Here is a 16178-nt window from a genome sequence, read left to right on the forward strand (position 1 = left end):
TGTTTTTGCAGTTTATCATATTTAGTATCTTGAGTTTCGTACATTCATAACACTTGAGGGACACATTTTTATTGATAGACATGTTAGCGAAAACGCTGGTTTTTGGTGGCATTTTACGGAAATTATATTTACAGGCTAAATAAACCATCTGGTGTAAAAGTGGGAGAGGAGAGAGGCTTTATCCCAACAGAAGTGCTGCACTAGGGTCAGTTTTCAACCATTTTTCAGTGACCCATTGTAAATGGAACCTACTCTGACCATGAGCCTTGTTTCTAAAAAGAAGTCTCTGTGTTCCTTTTGCACCCTAGCTATTCTTATTACAGAAGGCAATAAATAATATGCTTCAGTATCAAAGAGGAACCCTCAATCATCAAAGATGAAGTCCTTTTTCATTTTCGAGCGAGGTGCTAACAGATGCTGGCATCTGCTCCGGAACCGTCAGTGGCTGCTCCAAACCAATATTTTGCTTGTCACAGAACATGCTACAAAAAACCAAATGAGCGCCTCTTTATCCGGACAGCTAGCCAAGCAAGCTCAAAGATTATGATTTTTGGCCTTGTAACTATAGTGCCACCACGCGGCAGAAACAGCCTCCAGCCATCTTTTTCTCTCTGTCTGTCTCTCCCGACGAACGTAATGGTCAAAGGAGAGCTTTGCACGCCATTTCAGAGGCCATGACCAGGATTATCAATTGCCAGTGACAATTTGGATGATGTGTCTAAAAAGCATGTTGGAAGCTTGGGAGTCATCACGTCCCTAAACCAACACCATGAGAGGTCACAGTCTGACCCTTTTATCTCCAGTAATAAAAGTAGAATTGGTCGCACTCAAGACGTCGTAGTGACCTTTTGGCCAATCATGGAAGGCCGACCACAGGGACGCTTTTGGCCGCACACGTCGCCAATAGCTTGTCACGCAGTGGGCCTTTTTACCGTCTCAACTGGCGTTTTGTTGGATTAGTTCACGTCGCCGCCCGCTGTGCGCCTCCCGACGCGGTGCCCGCAACCTTGTGCCTTGCTGTTCTCTCCCCCCAAGGTGGCTTTCCAAGACACCTCGGCCATCCACATGCTGTCGGTAGCGTCCCTGAAGGACTTCAATTCAAAGCTGCCAGAAGGCAACGTCGAGTTCACGGAGCGCAACTTTCGCCCCAGTTTCCTCATCGAGGGCTGTGATGCCTATGCCGAGGTTTGTATCCATTGGGGCTACCTGGTCTTGTAGCTGCTTTTTGGAAAGAGTGTTGGTCGGTAAATGTGTTTCCAGAACCTTGTCAACAACCAGCACGCTTAATTAGGAGACACGGTCGGTGCGAATAAAAAAATGACACGATTTTCACGATGCAATTTTTGTATCTGCTGTTGCCAGGTAAATGCTCGTTATGACCTAGGGGCCTACAGAGCTGCCTTGAAAAGCTGGTCACAAAATATCAGCGGCAGCGGCATGTAAGAGAGGCTTGCAGCAAAAAGTGATTCTGTACGTGCAATATGCGTTGTAACAGAGCCCTAACTTATAGTTTGTGCATCCGCTGGGGACAAAGTGCTGACAGTATAATTTTCCTGCAATGTGCCACATTGATGATAAGAAACTAATATCTTATCACCAAGCATAAAGTTTGAAGAGAATCACCACAATTTGGCTGTTTTAATCGGATCAGCAAATCTACGAACAAACGCTATTCTCATGAGCCGGTCGGCTTGGGTTCCGGTAGGATTGTCCTAGCCATGCTCCGAGAGATGGGAAGAGACAGCTGTTAAACATGTTTAAATTAGTTGTGTCCTACAACGCCGTCTCATCTGAACATTGCAAACAAGAGTCCTGTCCTCCGGTTTTCCTGCTGCGTGAAAAACAGGATGTGGGTCTGCATCTTGCTGCCGCCGCTTAGTTTTGAGCTCTGTTGATCGCAATGTGACTGAACTCTCTTCAGAATTTGAAGTGTTAATGCTATTACGATTGAAGCCACTAGCAACATTAAGAATATTTTTATCTAGGGAACAGTAAGTTAAGAAATATTATCGAATGCAGATTGTTTCTGCCACCGTTCTGTGTGCAGCGCAGCGTCTTGCATTTCTTGATTGACAGAGGGTACTGTTACATCAGCCTTCTGTATTACGGCATTAGGGAATCTATTCCCCGAACCAAGGTTGTGTCTATGCGGAGCTAAAGTTTGTCTGCTTCTTGCGCAGGGGTTGCAATGATGTAAGAATGCCGAGAGCTCTTATTGGCTGATTGAAAAGAAATAGTGGGTAGACCTCAAGGCATCGAGCATCGAGGTCTACCCACTATCCTTCCAATCAAAGCCGATCGGAGCCGGGCGTCGTTCTGACGTCACCGCAACTCCTGCGGAAGAAGCAGACGACTTTCTCTCCGCATTGCTGCTGAGCATGTGCCAATGGTAACATCTGCTGGTGGTTGATGAAGGGAGGGAGCGAATACTACAAGCTGCCAAGCTCTCCACTGTTGAACAAACTCGTCTGCAATGACCACTGCTGAGGGGCATTGCTATGACCCACAGTTCTAGCGATAAGTAATCATCTCAGGGTTCGCACGGGTGCTTGAAAACCTTGAAAACCCTTGAATTTGAAAAAGCCATTTTTCAGACCTTGAAAGTCCTGGAATTTGTAGTGGTGCTTGAAAACCCTTGAATTTCTCTATGATAGCCAGTGGTGCTACATTTTTTTATAGTAATAAAATAGAATCATGATTTTTACGTGTATGTTAAAAACAAATTTCGAAACTAAAACGAGGGAATTTTCTTATATGGCATACAACTCGACATATTTGGTTGATACACGTTAAGCGCCTGCCCACAATGGTAGCAGTCCCGGTGGTTCCGGATCCGATCTCGCCCGTCCGCTTCTTGTGATCTTGCGCCGTCGTTCACTCGCGTAGTGTTTGCTATTTCCTTGTTTTGAGTCTGCTTCACGCACCACACAGTGGACGTTGTTTAAGCTGTGCGCGATGCCCAGAAAGTGCAACTTCCAGCAATCGTGGTTGGGTCATGGCGACTACAGACACTGGGTTGCGCCGGACCCAGGGAGCATGAATCGGGCAAAATGCAGACCTTGCGGGAAGACGTTTGACGTCTCGTCAGTGGGCGAGTCCGCACTAAAAAGCCACATGAAAAGTGCGAAGCACAGTGGGAACATGAAGACGGCAGCTCCATGAAGAACTATGTGACTCTGTGCTTCAGTGACCAATCAGTCCCCGCGGGATCCGTCCCCGCAGTCCCAGCACAGTCATCGCACTTGACCAGCGCGTGCAAGGTGCACGAGTTGGTGACGGATGCCGAAATTTTGTGGACGTTAAAGGTGATTACATCTCACTACCCGTACAGTTCATCCTCGCAAACAAACGACTTGTTTATGAGGATGTTCCCGGACAGCGAAATTGCGAACACTTTCGCTTGTGGCGAGAGGAAGTGCGCGTATGTGGCGTGTCATGGACTCGGGCCACTAATTTTTGCGACTCGAATGTTGCTTCCGAAGTGTTGATATTGTGCCCGAATTGTTCGCGGGACTTGTTTTTCACGAATCGTGAGCAATTCGCGAAAATTAAGTCGTTTACAGTATTGAAGGGGTCCTTTAAAATACCTTCCAGGTCTTTAAAAGTCCTTAAAAACCCCTGATTTTTTTTCTTTGAAGCCTGTACGAACCCTGTCATCTGATTGATGAATTGATTTTTGCAGGACCATTGGAGCCGTGCCAGACTGGGAGATGCGGAAATAGCATTTGTTATGCGTTGTCCTAGGCAAGTGGCCACTATAGAACTGTTCGATTCTCAGAAAAATAGTATAAAGACAAGCCTATTTGTGCTTAGATTATGGAGGTCTGACTGGCCGAGATGTCAAATGTTGCATTGCATTCGAGCGTCCGTGGAATTTGCAATGTCCTGGTCCAAGAACGGGCAGAAGATAAAAAAGATTTTGGATCCAAAAAGCTTGGCCTTAGTTTGAATTTACTCAGGGTAGCATTAGATTTGCAAATTAGATTTGCACAGCATGTCGTTTGCCACAGGTACAGGCTGCAATGTTGTTAGCGCAAACTGTTGATTACTGTTTTTTTTGGGCTTTTCTTTTTGATTTGAAAGATTATCTAAACCAGGGATCTCCAAACCTTTTGGCTGAGGCACCTAATCGGGGGTCTGTCGCTGTCTCTAGGGTCAGAAAATAAACAAGTAAATATAATGAGGAAAAACTAGATAAATTATGTTAAATCGGCATATAAATACAAAATTAAAAGTTAGAAACAATAAAGATGGATGAATCCCATATATAGTTTATTTTAAAATTCAATATTTAGCTGTGGGACCCAGAAAACCCACCAAGCATAAATCAAAGTGCATATATAGGAACTTTGGCATATTCACACAGTGCAGAGGACTATAGTCAATTACAAGTCAAGAAGGTAGGAGAAGTTCCTCCCACAAGCGTGATGCACCCGTTTCAAATCCATCCACAGTCGAAAGAATAGTTCACTGGAAACGCCCTTTGTTCCGCTTCAATGGCTACAGAGTGATGCTAACTTGTCTACGACCCCCACTTTTTTTAGAAAGCGACCTTTATATTCATCAGGGAGGGAACCGAGCCTTTGAAAGTGGCCTTTGTATCCATCAGTGGCGTAGGCAGAGGGGGGGTTTGGGGGGTCGAAACCCCTCCCAAAATGACAAAACTACCCCCCCCCCCCCCCGGGGCTCGCTCGCTCCCATGCTCACGCAGTCGGTTTTACACGAGGAACGGATCAACAGGGAAGCGTGGACTATCTCCAACTTATCTGCTTTCGGGAAAAAAAAATGTTTGTGCTCAAATTAATAAAATATGCAATATTGTTTCATTCATGTTTGTTCTATGGGATGCGGAACTTGATCTCAGATATATAGAGAACGGATATTTCGAAACATTTGTGGGGTGAAGGATGGAAATTTCAAGGCAAAGTATAACAAACTCTTTTTACAGAATCACACAGTTCAATCAAACCAAAGTGAACATAAGAAATCAAACACACGTTGATAATATAAAAAAGTGTGAGTGATAAAAAAAAATTAAATGAATTGTAAAAAAAAAGAATTGCACTGTAAGCAACGGGTGCTGATCAGAATTGCATGCTTTCGACTAGAAATTACCGCGAATAAAAAGATAACTGCGACTAGTTATCTCCGAAAGAAATTTACAGGCTCTCTTTATCATCTCATTTATAAGCGCCTACACATTAACATGCAGCCGCCTGTGTTCACGGCAGAAAAATATCGAGGACGTTATCCACTTGAACTTTAATGTCGCGGTGAACATTCAAAAGCGCAAGACCGAGCAGTCGCGCTCTCGGGCATGCTTTCAACCGTCGTAGTAAAGAGAACGAGCGCTCAGGTTCCGCCGCTGTTTCGGGCAGAATCGCTAGGATCTTGAGGAGACAATGGACGTTCTGAAATAGGGCCTCCGGACAGAGGGTGACCGCCTGTAGCGACGACCAGGCGGGTATTGGACGCCTCAAATATCCCTATTTATGGCGAAGTCTCCCTCACTTCGTGAAATTTTCCTCCATCGAGTCGCTCACGGATGCGATGACGGTCCGTCTTGTTTTCTGCTTTGCATGTCGAGGTCGCATCCGATGCAATTCCTTATTATATTGATCTCTTCGTTGCACTGAACACCAGAAACTCCGAAGAGACAAGCCTTTCTATTCTCATTACGCTTAGGCGCATGGGTAGTCAAGTTCATTTCCACGTTCGGCGTGTGGCTTGCGTGTTTGTGTGTGGTGTGTCATGTCATTTCTCCAAATGACGGAACGACGAGTTCGGACTGATGGCTTCTCATGACCCCCGAGGATATGCTGCTGCTGTCTTTGGACTACGCTGCAGGATAAAGCGGCGTAGGCAAGATAATACTTTCTTTCCTTGGCGTCTGGTTCGCTAGCACGAATTTGTTAATCCTTTAATAGATAATAGATTTTGATTCTTGCTCTAAATTTACAGCGTCGAGATTTTTTTTTTTTTTGCTGCTTTATTTTTTGTGACAGTATAGCTATCTTTGCGTTTTGTCTGGCCTTCACGCATTAATAATGCAGTGGTACCTCGAAAAGCGGGGGGAGTTACGTGCTGTGAGGAAGCTTTTAAAGTTGGTAGGCCGCAACTACGACGACAGTAGAACAGTGACCCAGCACGCGCGAGTTCATCTAAATAAAGCCTGCTCAGTTTTGAAAAATGACAATGCAGCTTTACCCGTTTGATCTTAAAGGGCCCCTGGGAAGAAAAAAAAATGTTTTTTGATAAAACAGTTTGGTTGGGATACGCGTGTCAAAAAAAAAATTGTTATTTATTTTTATTTTTTTTAGAGCAATATTGACGGCACGAGACACGATTTAGTCGTTAGTCACCTCCCTTCCACTTGTTTTCTTTCTCGGCATTTCGGGAGCGTGGAGGAGAGGTGGATCGGCTTGGCCATCACGTTAAGATGGAAAGAGTGTATGATCATCTCGTTGAGGTCGAAAGAGCGAGTGACCATTCCGTGACGTCATAAACTTGGCGCGCAGAATTACAAATAAATCTCTCACCGTGAATATGGCTCCTAAAATTACTTTTCTTGTAAATTTCATTTTTTGACACGGGTGTCCCAACCAGACTGTTTTAAAGGGACACTGACAGGGTATTTATGCTCGCCGAGGTTTTTAGTTGTACGTGTCATATGAGAGCTCAACTACCCAGAACAGAATTTGCGGCTCGAAATTCGGTTTCTTTCCGCCCGAAAACCGCCGATCAAGAACTGGCCGGTTCGAGTCTCGCTCACTCTCTTTTTCGAGGTCACGGGCCGTTTTCTAAGGTATCGATGCGACCACCAAATTTAATCAAAGTCGTGGGTCACTGAAGGCACACACTCAATATTAAAAATAGAAAAAGATATGAAACCCATTTTTTGTGGCTTCTAAAAAGCTGCAAATACGTTGATTGAAAAAAAAAGTTCCCCAGACAACCGGAAGCATTCTGTGCGTTCGTCGTTTCGCGTATCGTGGGACTCGCGGGGACGGCGATGGCAGCGGACGACGGGCGTGGGACCTCTATTTCAGAACTGTCGTTCGCGATACCGGCGAATTCTGTCTACTTTTAAAAGAGAAATTTGGGACTGATCAAAAGAATTGGTATTCATCCCGTACGACACGCCCGTCCACCAAGCCGATTTGCACGAAGACGTCGCCGAGCCGTCGCTCCCTTCTCGTGGCTGAAGACATCGCTCGCGCAAACGTCAAGCACGACGTGTCTACTTCGAGTTGAATATGCACGCGTACGATTTCTTTACTAGGTGCGAATGTCCCCAAAGCGTGGTGCTTCCCGACTTCGACTCGGGAGTGCTTTTGCTAGAGAAAAATCAACAGCAAACTTTCCAACTTACAGTTTACGGGCTGAATTATTACAAAGGAAAGAGATCCACCAGAAAAGAGATCCCCCAGTAGCGCAGTGGGAAAGACGTCCGGTTCACACGCGGTAGAACCGGGTTCGATCCCCCGTGAAATTTTATTTTTGTTTTTTTCAAACATTTCCCGATGTTTACATATCTTTTTCTTTTTTTTACAATCATCACTGAAGAAACAAACAAAAAATAACAAACAAATGTTGCGGACGATACTTCGCTGAATTAAATGGTATGTGATTTCCTTTTTGACACCTGCGAACTCAATGTAATCACTTTCCACAAAATGCAAGGAGCATATAAATCAGGTAGCGTCCGCTTTCCGAGGTGCCCGTATATGTTCTACAGGAATTGCAGCCAGCCAATGGTCCCGATCCCGTTGATCTTTCGGAAACTCTGTCGCACAATGCCACTTTTTTTCGGACGCAGGACATGTGAGCCAGCTCTTCACGCAACATCTTGGGTGTATTCTTTTCGGAGCCGATCATGAAAATTCACTACGGGCACTCGCTACTCATCTCCGACTCCTCAATGTACAAAACAACTCATCTTAGAGTACAGAACAACGAGCGGAACAAACATAACTGCAAAAGAATCGCCCGGGGAGCAGTTCCCGCACGCCGCATCGCACGCCGCATGTCGTGTCGTCTGCTACGGAGAGGAGAAATAATAAAAAAAAAACAAAAAAACGCACGGTCGGGTGTAGCCACGTGACTTCCGCCACTCATTCTCTTCTCTCCACTTCTCCGACCTCCGTCGGGTTTCGGTTTCGGTTTCGAGCAGTTGCGTCTTTCGGCTTTATTAAAAAAATACGCTACTCTGTTGCAAAATATTAATTGGGTAGTCCTCTGACACCATAATGAAGCCCCTGGCAAAAAATGAAAAAAAATTTTTGGGGGGTGTCAGTGTCCCTTTAAAGACATATTTTTTTTTTTTCTTTTCAGGGGCTTTTTAACAGCGCCTCCCGGTACGGACGATTGTCCGTACCGCCGAGCTCACCCTGCGTCATTGGGGGGGGGGGGGGGGGGGGGGGGGGGGGAGGGAGGGAGGGAGGGAGGGAGGGAGGGAGGGAGGGGATTTCGTTGAACCCCTCCCGAAAAAAAATCCTGGCTACGCCACTGGTATCCATCGGAGGGGAACCTAACCACCCAAAGTCGTATTTCTTTCCATCGGAGGGGGAAAACTCTAATCTCCCTCTCGTGGCTTCCGCAACGCTAAGTCAAAGTCGAAAGATAAATCAAATATGTACAGGAAGGCAAGACCCTCCTAGCGCGTTGGCCACGACTTCACGGAAACAATGGGACGCTATTGGATGCAGAGGTGGCGGAGGGATATATGGATCCCTTTGAGGGGCATTTTCTGCTACATTCTTGACCTGTAACCTACTATAGTGAGAATAAAATACCTGATGCTGACAATATGCAATAGATATGACACAAAGCTCTAAAGCATGACATACATAGAAATGCAAAGTTATTTTAACATATGCAGTTACACCTAGTTATATGAAACGGGGGAGACCTCTGCAGTCCGGATTTTGGCCCGTGGTTAGAGAGCCCTGATCTTTTCAACTCGTAGTTTGGTATAAAGTGCTTGTTCAGGGAATCAGCTGAACCGAAAAGCTTTGGTACACATGAATATATCTTGTTTGAGCAAAAGGTGATTAAGCACAGATCAGACATCAATCAGATGTCTCTCATTGGCACTAACTGTGTCGCACAGTGTACCACTGTCCCTAAAGTGTCTATTGTGTGGGTTTTATAGAAAGATGCTTTAGCCTAAAATTGCTTCTGAACAGCACTCTCAGTTTATTTTTATGTTGTAAGTTTTCTTGAATTCCATAAAAGCCAAGAGGTTTCAAGCTTTAGGTCTTGTTATGATCATTGGTAAGTCTCTAGGTTGGTCTTAGCATTCAACCTTTGTTTATCAGCTGCTTCAGTCAAAAGCTTAAGAGACACATTTATCGGGGATGCCTTGCTCCTTAGAACATGATACTCTGGATACTAAGTAAGAGAGTCGGTGGTAGCGTAATATTTCAGCAGTTTAAAAGCTTGTGGGCGGCAGGATGTTCCAAGCTACGTTGAGTAGCTTTTTTTCCGGTCTCCCTCTTCATGAATTGGAGTAAATAAAAATTAAATTGAATTGATTTGAATATTTTATGCCCCTTGGAGGCATAAATGGATGCACATTTTGATTGTCTTCATTGCAGAGTTGTCCTAATTGTCTTTTCAGTTGCGCTGACTCTTAACATGGTTATCTTTTTATGACAGGTGCATTCTTACTACAGTTGACCCGAGCACTGGAACCAAGGCAGTGGAACCACTGAAAACACTCCGGACGTAAGTATGGGTGTTGTAGTAGTTGCTCTTTGTTCTGGAGATAACAGGAAATGTACTGGAACATTCAGCAGATATAAATTTAGGACTTGTGTTTCTGGAGAAAACTCGCAGCATGACGAGAAAATTCTTACATTATTTGACCCTGTTCCACAGGGTCTAAAGGAGTTTCTACAAATCATTTATTTGTATCTGTTCGTGGCCGGTCACTTATTGAGATATATTAGCTAATCAGTTTTCTTTAAATTTTCAAATTCTTAGATGAGCCGATTGATTTAAAAGGGGCACTAAAGTGCTTTTTCAGATCCTTGTCTATGGTCATAACTCAATCTACGAGCTCTAAGCATCATAAAAAAAATCTAAATTACATTACAGTCTAAGCTCATTAGAACAGACCTGGTTACAACAGATATTTGGATATAACATATCGATTTGTGAAGTTCAGTTGGTTTTCCTCTACATACCATTGACTCAACTTCATATCTGCGTACAACATACTCCTCTTACAACAGACCGAAATCTTGGTCAAAATCAAGGTCTGTTACAACGAGCTTAGACTTTACATTCATGCGCAGCCCATTTGCGTTTTAAAACTGTTATCAAAGTTCCCGACACCTCCCGTCGGCGCAGAACAACGGAGGGCGCTGCCGAACCTTGCTGAATATGGTCGAACGACGTACGGCGCCTGTCAGCCACTTGAGAGCGATGGGTTCCCATCTGGACGGGCGGGACTGGTCGGCCGCTTTGCCATGCGGGACCCCATCGTTCTTGACTGGCTGATAAAATGCCGTCTGTCGTTCTATCGTATTCGGCAAGGTTTGGTAGCGCCATCCGTCATTCTGCGCCGACGGTAAGTGTCAGAAACTTTGATCAGCTCTTTCAATATGCGAATCGGCCACACATGAACATAGTTTCAGGTTCTTTAGGACGCTTAGACCTCATAGATGGCGTTATGAGCATAGAACGAAGATCTCAAAAAGCACTTTAGTGCCCTTTTAATACAAGTAAGGACAAAAATTATTTATTTTATTTGAAAGTGTGACAAAAATTTAGGATTTTCCGAAAAATAAACCACCGTGCCTCGTTAATGTTCAATGAAAGGAAGTGTAAAGGAATTGCTGCATTGCATATGTGTGGCTCAAGGAACATCAGCTTGTTTATTAAAAAGGCACTCAAGTGGATTCTGAAATGGTTTACTTATGGCAATAACTCAATCTATGGGCTCTAAGAATCCTAAAAACCCGAAATTACACTCGTGGGCGGCCGATTTCTCTATTAGAAATCTAATCAAAGATTGTGACACGCCCCTCTTTATACGCCTTGGAGCAGACAACGGGGTGCGGTCTGACGGCGTTTTCAAACAGTTTTTGCTGTACTTGGTCTCCATTTTCAAACAATTTTTGCTGTACTAGGTCTCCATTTTCAAACAATTTTTGCTGTACTAGGTCTCCATTTTCAAACAATTTTTGCTGTACTAGGTCTCCATTTTCAAACAATTTTTGCTGTACTCGGTCTCCATTTTCAAACAATTTTTGCTGTACTAGGTCTCCATTTTCAAACAATTTTTGCTCTGTTAGGTCTCCTACACCCAAAGATTTGACGTTTTCGTCAAAATATAGTGAACAGTGCGCCTAAAAAGAGCAATAATAGTACCATTCGGAATTTCCACGCAATTAACTATCTTCGTTGGTCAAGTTCTATGGAGGTGGTGGGGACCCGAGGATGGCCCTCCGAAGAGAAAATAGTGCCAGCATACTTCTATTGCTGTGAGCTTACAGGACGTCTTGCCATCAAATGTAATTTTTAACGAAAGCCTTCGAGCAATATGCCATCAAAAACAAGCTTCTACAAAAAACACTTGAGTGCTCCTTTAACTGCACAAGTTAGCACCTGTATATCTGCAAAACAGTATTTTTGCAGTCACTGTTATGTTCTATAACCTTTAAAACCATACCTAGTTTATATTATTTGGAAAAGACACATTACAATGCAGAGCTGGGGAGGATCCTAGTGAATGCAGTAATGCCTTCTGAGTAAGACTTTGGATAGCCTCAATTGCAAGTAAAGCTTGATGCATGCCCCAAGCTTACTTGTTTGCTGCGTCACATTTATTCGTAGACACGGCACTTTCTCGTTTCCCCCTCACAGATACCGGGTCGACAGGTCGGAGCTTGGGAAGGAAAAGTACAAGATGTATCCGTTGTTCGGGGTGTGCCAGTATGTCACGAAGGACGGTAACGTCGGTGTGGGAGACGACATATACGCCGTTGCGTCCACGAGACCTCTTCTCTGAAACCTCAACGTTGTCATCAAACCACTGCTGCTGTTTGTGCAACACGTTTTTGAAGAAAACATATTTTGGTTGACTACACACTCTGAAATGAATCCCATGCATCTTTATGATGTCTTTCTGTACTGCAGGCCATAATAATCAAAGTGCCTTTTTTTTTTAATCTGAGCGTCCCATTTGCAAGCTCATTTACCGTAAGCCAAGTTGCCAATCTAATTCATGTGCCAACAAATTTAGTTCAAGTCATCATAAGTTTTATCCCAGTGCTGTTGATCCGAATCTAAGAGTTGCTCAATTTAGTTTGTTGGTATGGTGCGAGTATACAATGATGGCGGCTAATCTGTTATAACTGTTTGAGACCTCTGAAGTGCTAAAAGTCATAACATGACATTTTTGCTGTATATCCATGGTTCATAGAGTTCTTCCGTTGAATTTTTACGGCATTTTTAGACAATTTTGCCAGTTTTCAAATACGTAACTTTCATTAAAATCATTTAGAGTGTTTCAGTTTAGCGGTAATGGCTATTACCAATTTGATTACTGAGAGAATCGTGGGACTGTTACCGTCACTCTTAGGTTTTAGCTGAATCTCTGGACATTTCCCTGTTAAATGAACAAACCGTAAAAACTTCCACATCGGTCTCGAAGACGATGAAGAAGGCAGGGGGAAAAAAAACGGGACACGAGCGAATCGACTGACGATTTTGCACGAGCAGCGGAGCAGCGGGACAGGCCGGCTCAAACCGTTTCGCCTGGCTTCGATGTCCTTTTGCCTGTAAATATTGTAACTAAAGTTCGCTGTCGATTTAAACACTGCCAACGACCAGGAGTTTCTTCACAAACTGTTTCAGAAAAGCTTAAACTCTGAACATTTGTGGGTTTGGAATATTTGCATTTCAATTATGTTCGTAGGACAGCAAGTTGCTCAGCTTCAAACCACGCATAGTTAATGACAGGTTGCCTGCAGTCGCAGATATAGAGATCTGATTGCTGCAACACTTGTGCCGAAATACCCTGCTGCATTTCACCACAAAGTGAAGAATGTGTGCCCACATTGCACCAAAAGTTAGTTTCAATTGCAAAACTACTATACAACACTGTGCCCCGATACATTGCCGGTTTGTCACGATAAGTAAAATTGTACAAATTAAAAAATAAATGTTGCTCTAAATAACATACTCTTTAATTTGTACTCCACTAACAGTGGAACGGGCTCCCTTGAGTCTAGTGCTCCATCAAGGTTAGCGAGCTCTGTTGAGCCTGCTTCCCACCGTTCGCGGTGCGCTGCGGAGAAGCAGCATCCGCAGAGTGGAGATTCGGCCTGCCAAGTCGCCAATAAGACGACGTTACTCGTTGATACGAGCCTGGCGGCACGAGAGAATAAACAGAATGTTTGCACCTAAGCTCGAAGTCGGTCACAACATTTCTTTTATCCTCAACATTGAACGCGCTACAGACGTCGAAATCTCGTGTTTCTTTCAAGCGTTTGGGGCATCTTGCTTCTGCAGTGCAGTCAATCCCTACCCCTGCCCGTTCTGATCTGGATGAGCATTGTACTGGTGTGCGGTTGTGATCACTACTGTGTGATGCACATTAAAGACCCCAGGCTAGCGGTTGTACTGCAATGGCCAAATTTCGCATTTACAGCTGGGAGACAAGTCGCCCATTGAGGCAGACTAAGTTCTTGGCTGTATAAACATACACACACTCCACTTTTCTTTTTCTTCCACAGTGTAGCTTGGTGTTTAGGGGGAAAACACTCTTCCGGGGCAAGATTGTGCACGCGTACACATTGGGCATTTAAAAATAAAATAGGGCTGTTTCTACGGTGCTTTGTGGCAGACTTCTGTGAATGTTGTATTCTGCTGATTTAATTGAGACGAGCATCGTTCCCTCACTTAGCCCTCGGTCGCAGCTGAATGAGCCTACCTTGCTTCTCTGTCACTAGCCAAACGCCGTTCTCTTATGAGGCGTAATGAAGACTACCTTTGTTTTGCTAGGTAGTGTGAAGACCAGAACATTTCCAGCAAACATATGTATGGCCATACTTTCGAAAGGGCTTATAGTAGGTAGTCCTTGTGACAGTATCCTAAATACATTGCGGGATCTGACTTCAGATATGTGGAGAGGAAGGGGACATTTTGGGCCCGAGGTAAAGGGTAACCCCTGAGAATACAGGATCTTGTAATAGGCCATGTAGAAAAATACAAATATCTGGAGGTATGGCCCAATTAGTGAAGGAAGTATCGAGAAGAACGTACAGAAAAATATAAATAGGAGAGAGAAAATAAGTTCAGTTAGTATGAAACTCGAGGCACGGCGGAATTAGATATGAAGTGGTCGGGCGTACATGGAAAGGAGTGACGGTGTCTAGACTATTCTTTGGCACCGGGGTACTGTGCATGAGGCCGGAGGTTTAATCGGGATTGGAAATTCGACAAAGGAGGGTGAGCAGATTAGAACTGGGAGCGTACGGGAACACACCTAAACGGAAGGTATGGGGGACATGGACTGGTCGTCCTTTGAGAGCAGGGGGGAACTATTTATCTGAAATTTGAGCCAAGGTAAAATAAATGGGGGACATGCGGTAGGCACTAGAACGTATACGGGCAATTATATATAAAACATTTAAACAAAATAAATCGAACCCAAAAGCTGACATTTGAAATGCCTACGTACTAGGGACTGGGCTGAGCAGACTAGTTCGACGGAAAAGAGGGTAAAAAAAACAGGAAGGAAAGAGTGCAACATAAATCGGCTCGCACGACGGCAGCAACCAGACAGCCGGTTGTCTGGTTGCCACCATTGTTCCATGATGGCGGTAGCTGTCCAGAGTTTTGTGTCGACATTTGTTTGCCCACTGACACAGTACTGGGGAACCTCGGCCTTGACAGCTCCGTTGTAATATGTATATTTCACGGCGTCTACCTTACACGCCGTATAGTTTGCTTCATCTTGGATCGGAGCACAGTTGAAGGTACAAACAGATACCCTATCGGAAAGACATACTAAAAGTCCAGGAGCATTCGCTGCGCTTGGTTGGTTTAGTCGACGAAAGAGCACGCAGAGATGGATGACAAATGGCGTGACTACAGTGTACCGTGGCACTTGCGCCGCTTGCTTCAATTTTCACGGTCTTGCACCAGCGTGCGTGCGTCGAGCTTCACCGCTTTACACCGAAGTGTTGGGAGGAGCGGCTGACTTGGGGGAGCGCATGGGTTAGCGAGATTGGCTCGAAAATTATGCTCAGCACTATTACAGATTACCCTTCTCTGGTATTGACTGCAGGTAGATCTCTAATTTTAAAAAGCTGTGCCGTGAAAGGAGAAAAAAGCGCGGGTGCATATTTGACTAACTACTTTAGTCAAGCTAGTTCCCTTCAGCCGTCAATCGTAGGGGCAGCGAACTTCTACTCCCTCTGGTTTGAATGCCACTAAAGCGCAATGTCACTTTTAAAGCACAAATGTACTAGGTTTTCATAATATTTGCGGGTGGTTGTTTTTGTAGCTTATGAAATAAGAGACTTGATTTTGGTGTTCATAAACTTTGGTGTAAAAAAATGAGGGTGAGAAAAGCTTTATCTTTGCTGTAAAAGTGTAAAAGAAGGAAAGTGAGAAGCTTTATCTCAACTGAATTGTTGCACTAGGCTTCATTTTTAAACACTTTATTTAAGTACCCATTGTAAATTGAAGTTACTTTGACCTGAGCCTCATTCCTAAAGAAGACTGTGTTTTCTTTTCTGTGTCCTATACATTCTTACAGTAAAAGATAAAAGTAATATGCTTTAGTATCAAAAAGGAACTCGATCATGAACAAATATGAACTCATTTAGCAATAGAATCCCATTTTCATGTTCAAGTGACGAGCTAACGGACGTTGGCGTCTGCTCCAAAAACTCCAGTCACTGCTTTTACAAAATATTGAATGCCACTTCCATCACTGTCATAGTTTTTGCGTTCACTATCACTGACTAAACAAATTGCACACGGTGAAGGTGCCATCGCTGTGCTTTTAAAGTGATAGCTTTACAAGTGACACTTTGCTGGGATTTCAGTGTTGGCAATTGTTTGTCGTCGCAGTCCATCGTTGCAGCGGAGATGAAAAAAACCCTTCTCTCCCCTCATGGCTCAAGGAGAGCGAAGTTGGGTGTTCGCATTGCTCG

General features: G+C 44.2%; 1 protein-coding gene across 3 annotated transcripts in view; it reads left to right on the forward strand.

Moving 5' to 3' along the window:
• The window catches only part of LOC8028441 (mitochondrial amidoxime reducing component 2), a 39845-nt gene extending 27018 nt beyond the window's left edge, over nucleotides 1-12827 (forward strand). For all 3 annotated transcript variants that reach the window (XM_040502785.1, XM_029981005.2, XM_029981002.4), the window contains exons 5-8: nucleotides 1036-1185; nucleotides 3683-3744; nucleotides 9661-9729; nucleotides 11875-12827. In XM_040502785.1, the coding sequence (XP_040358719.1) occupies nucleotides 1036-1185; nucleotides 3683-3744; nucleotides 9661-9729; nucleotides 11875-12019 (426 nt within the window). In that variant the 3' untranslated portion in view covers nucleotides 12020-12827. The remainder of the gene's footprint in view (nucleotides 1-1035; nucleotides 1186-3682; nucleotides 3745-9660; nucleotides 9730-11874) is intronic.
• Nucleotides 12828-16178: the final 3351 nt, after the last annotated feature.

This window comes from Ixodes scapularis, unplaced genomic scaffold, assembly GCF_016920785.2.
Source record: "Ixodes scapularis isolate PalLabHiFi unplaced genomic scaffold, ASM1692078v2 PGA_scaffold3__209_contigs__length_174095766, whole genome shotgun sequence".
NCBI classification, from domain to species: Eukaryota; Metazoa; Arthropoda; class Arachnida; order Ixodida; family Ixodidae; genus Ixodes; species Ixodes scapularis.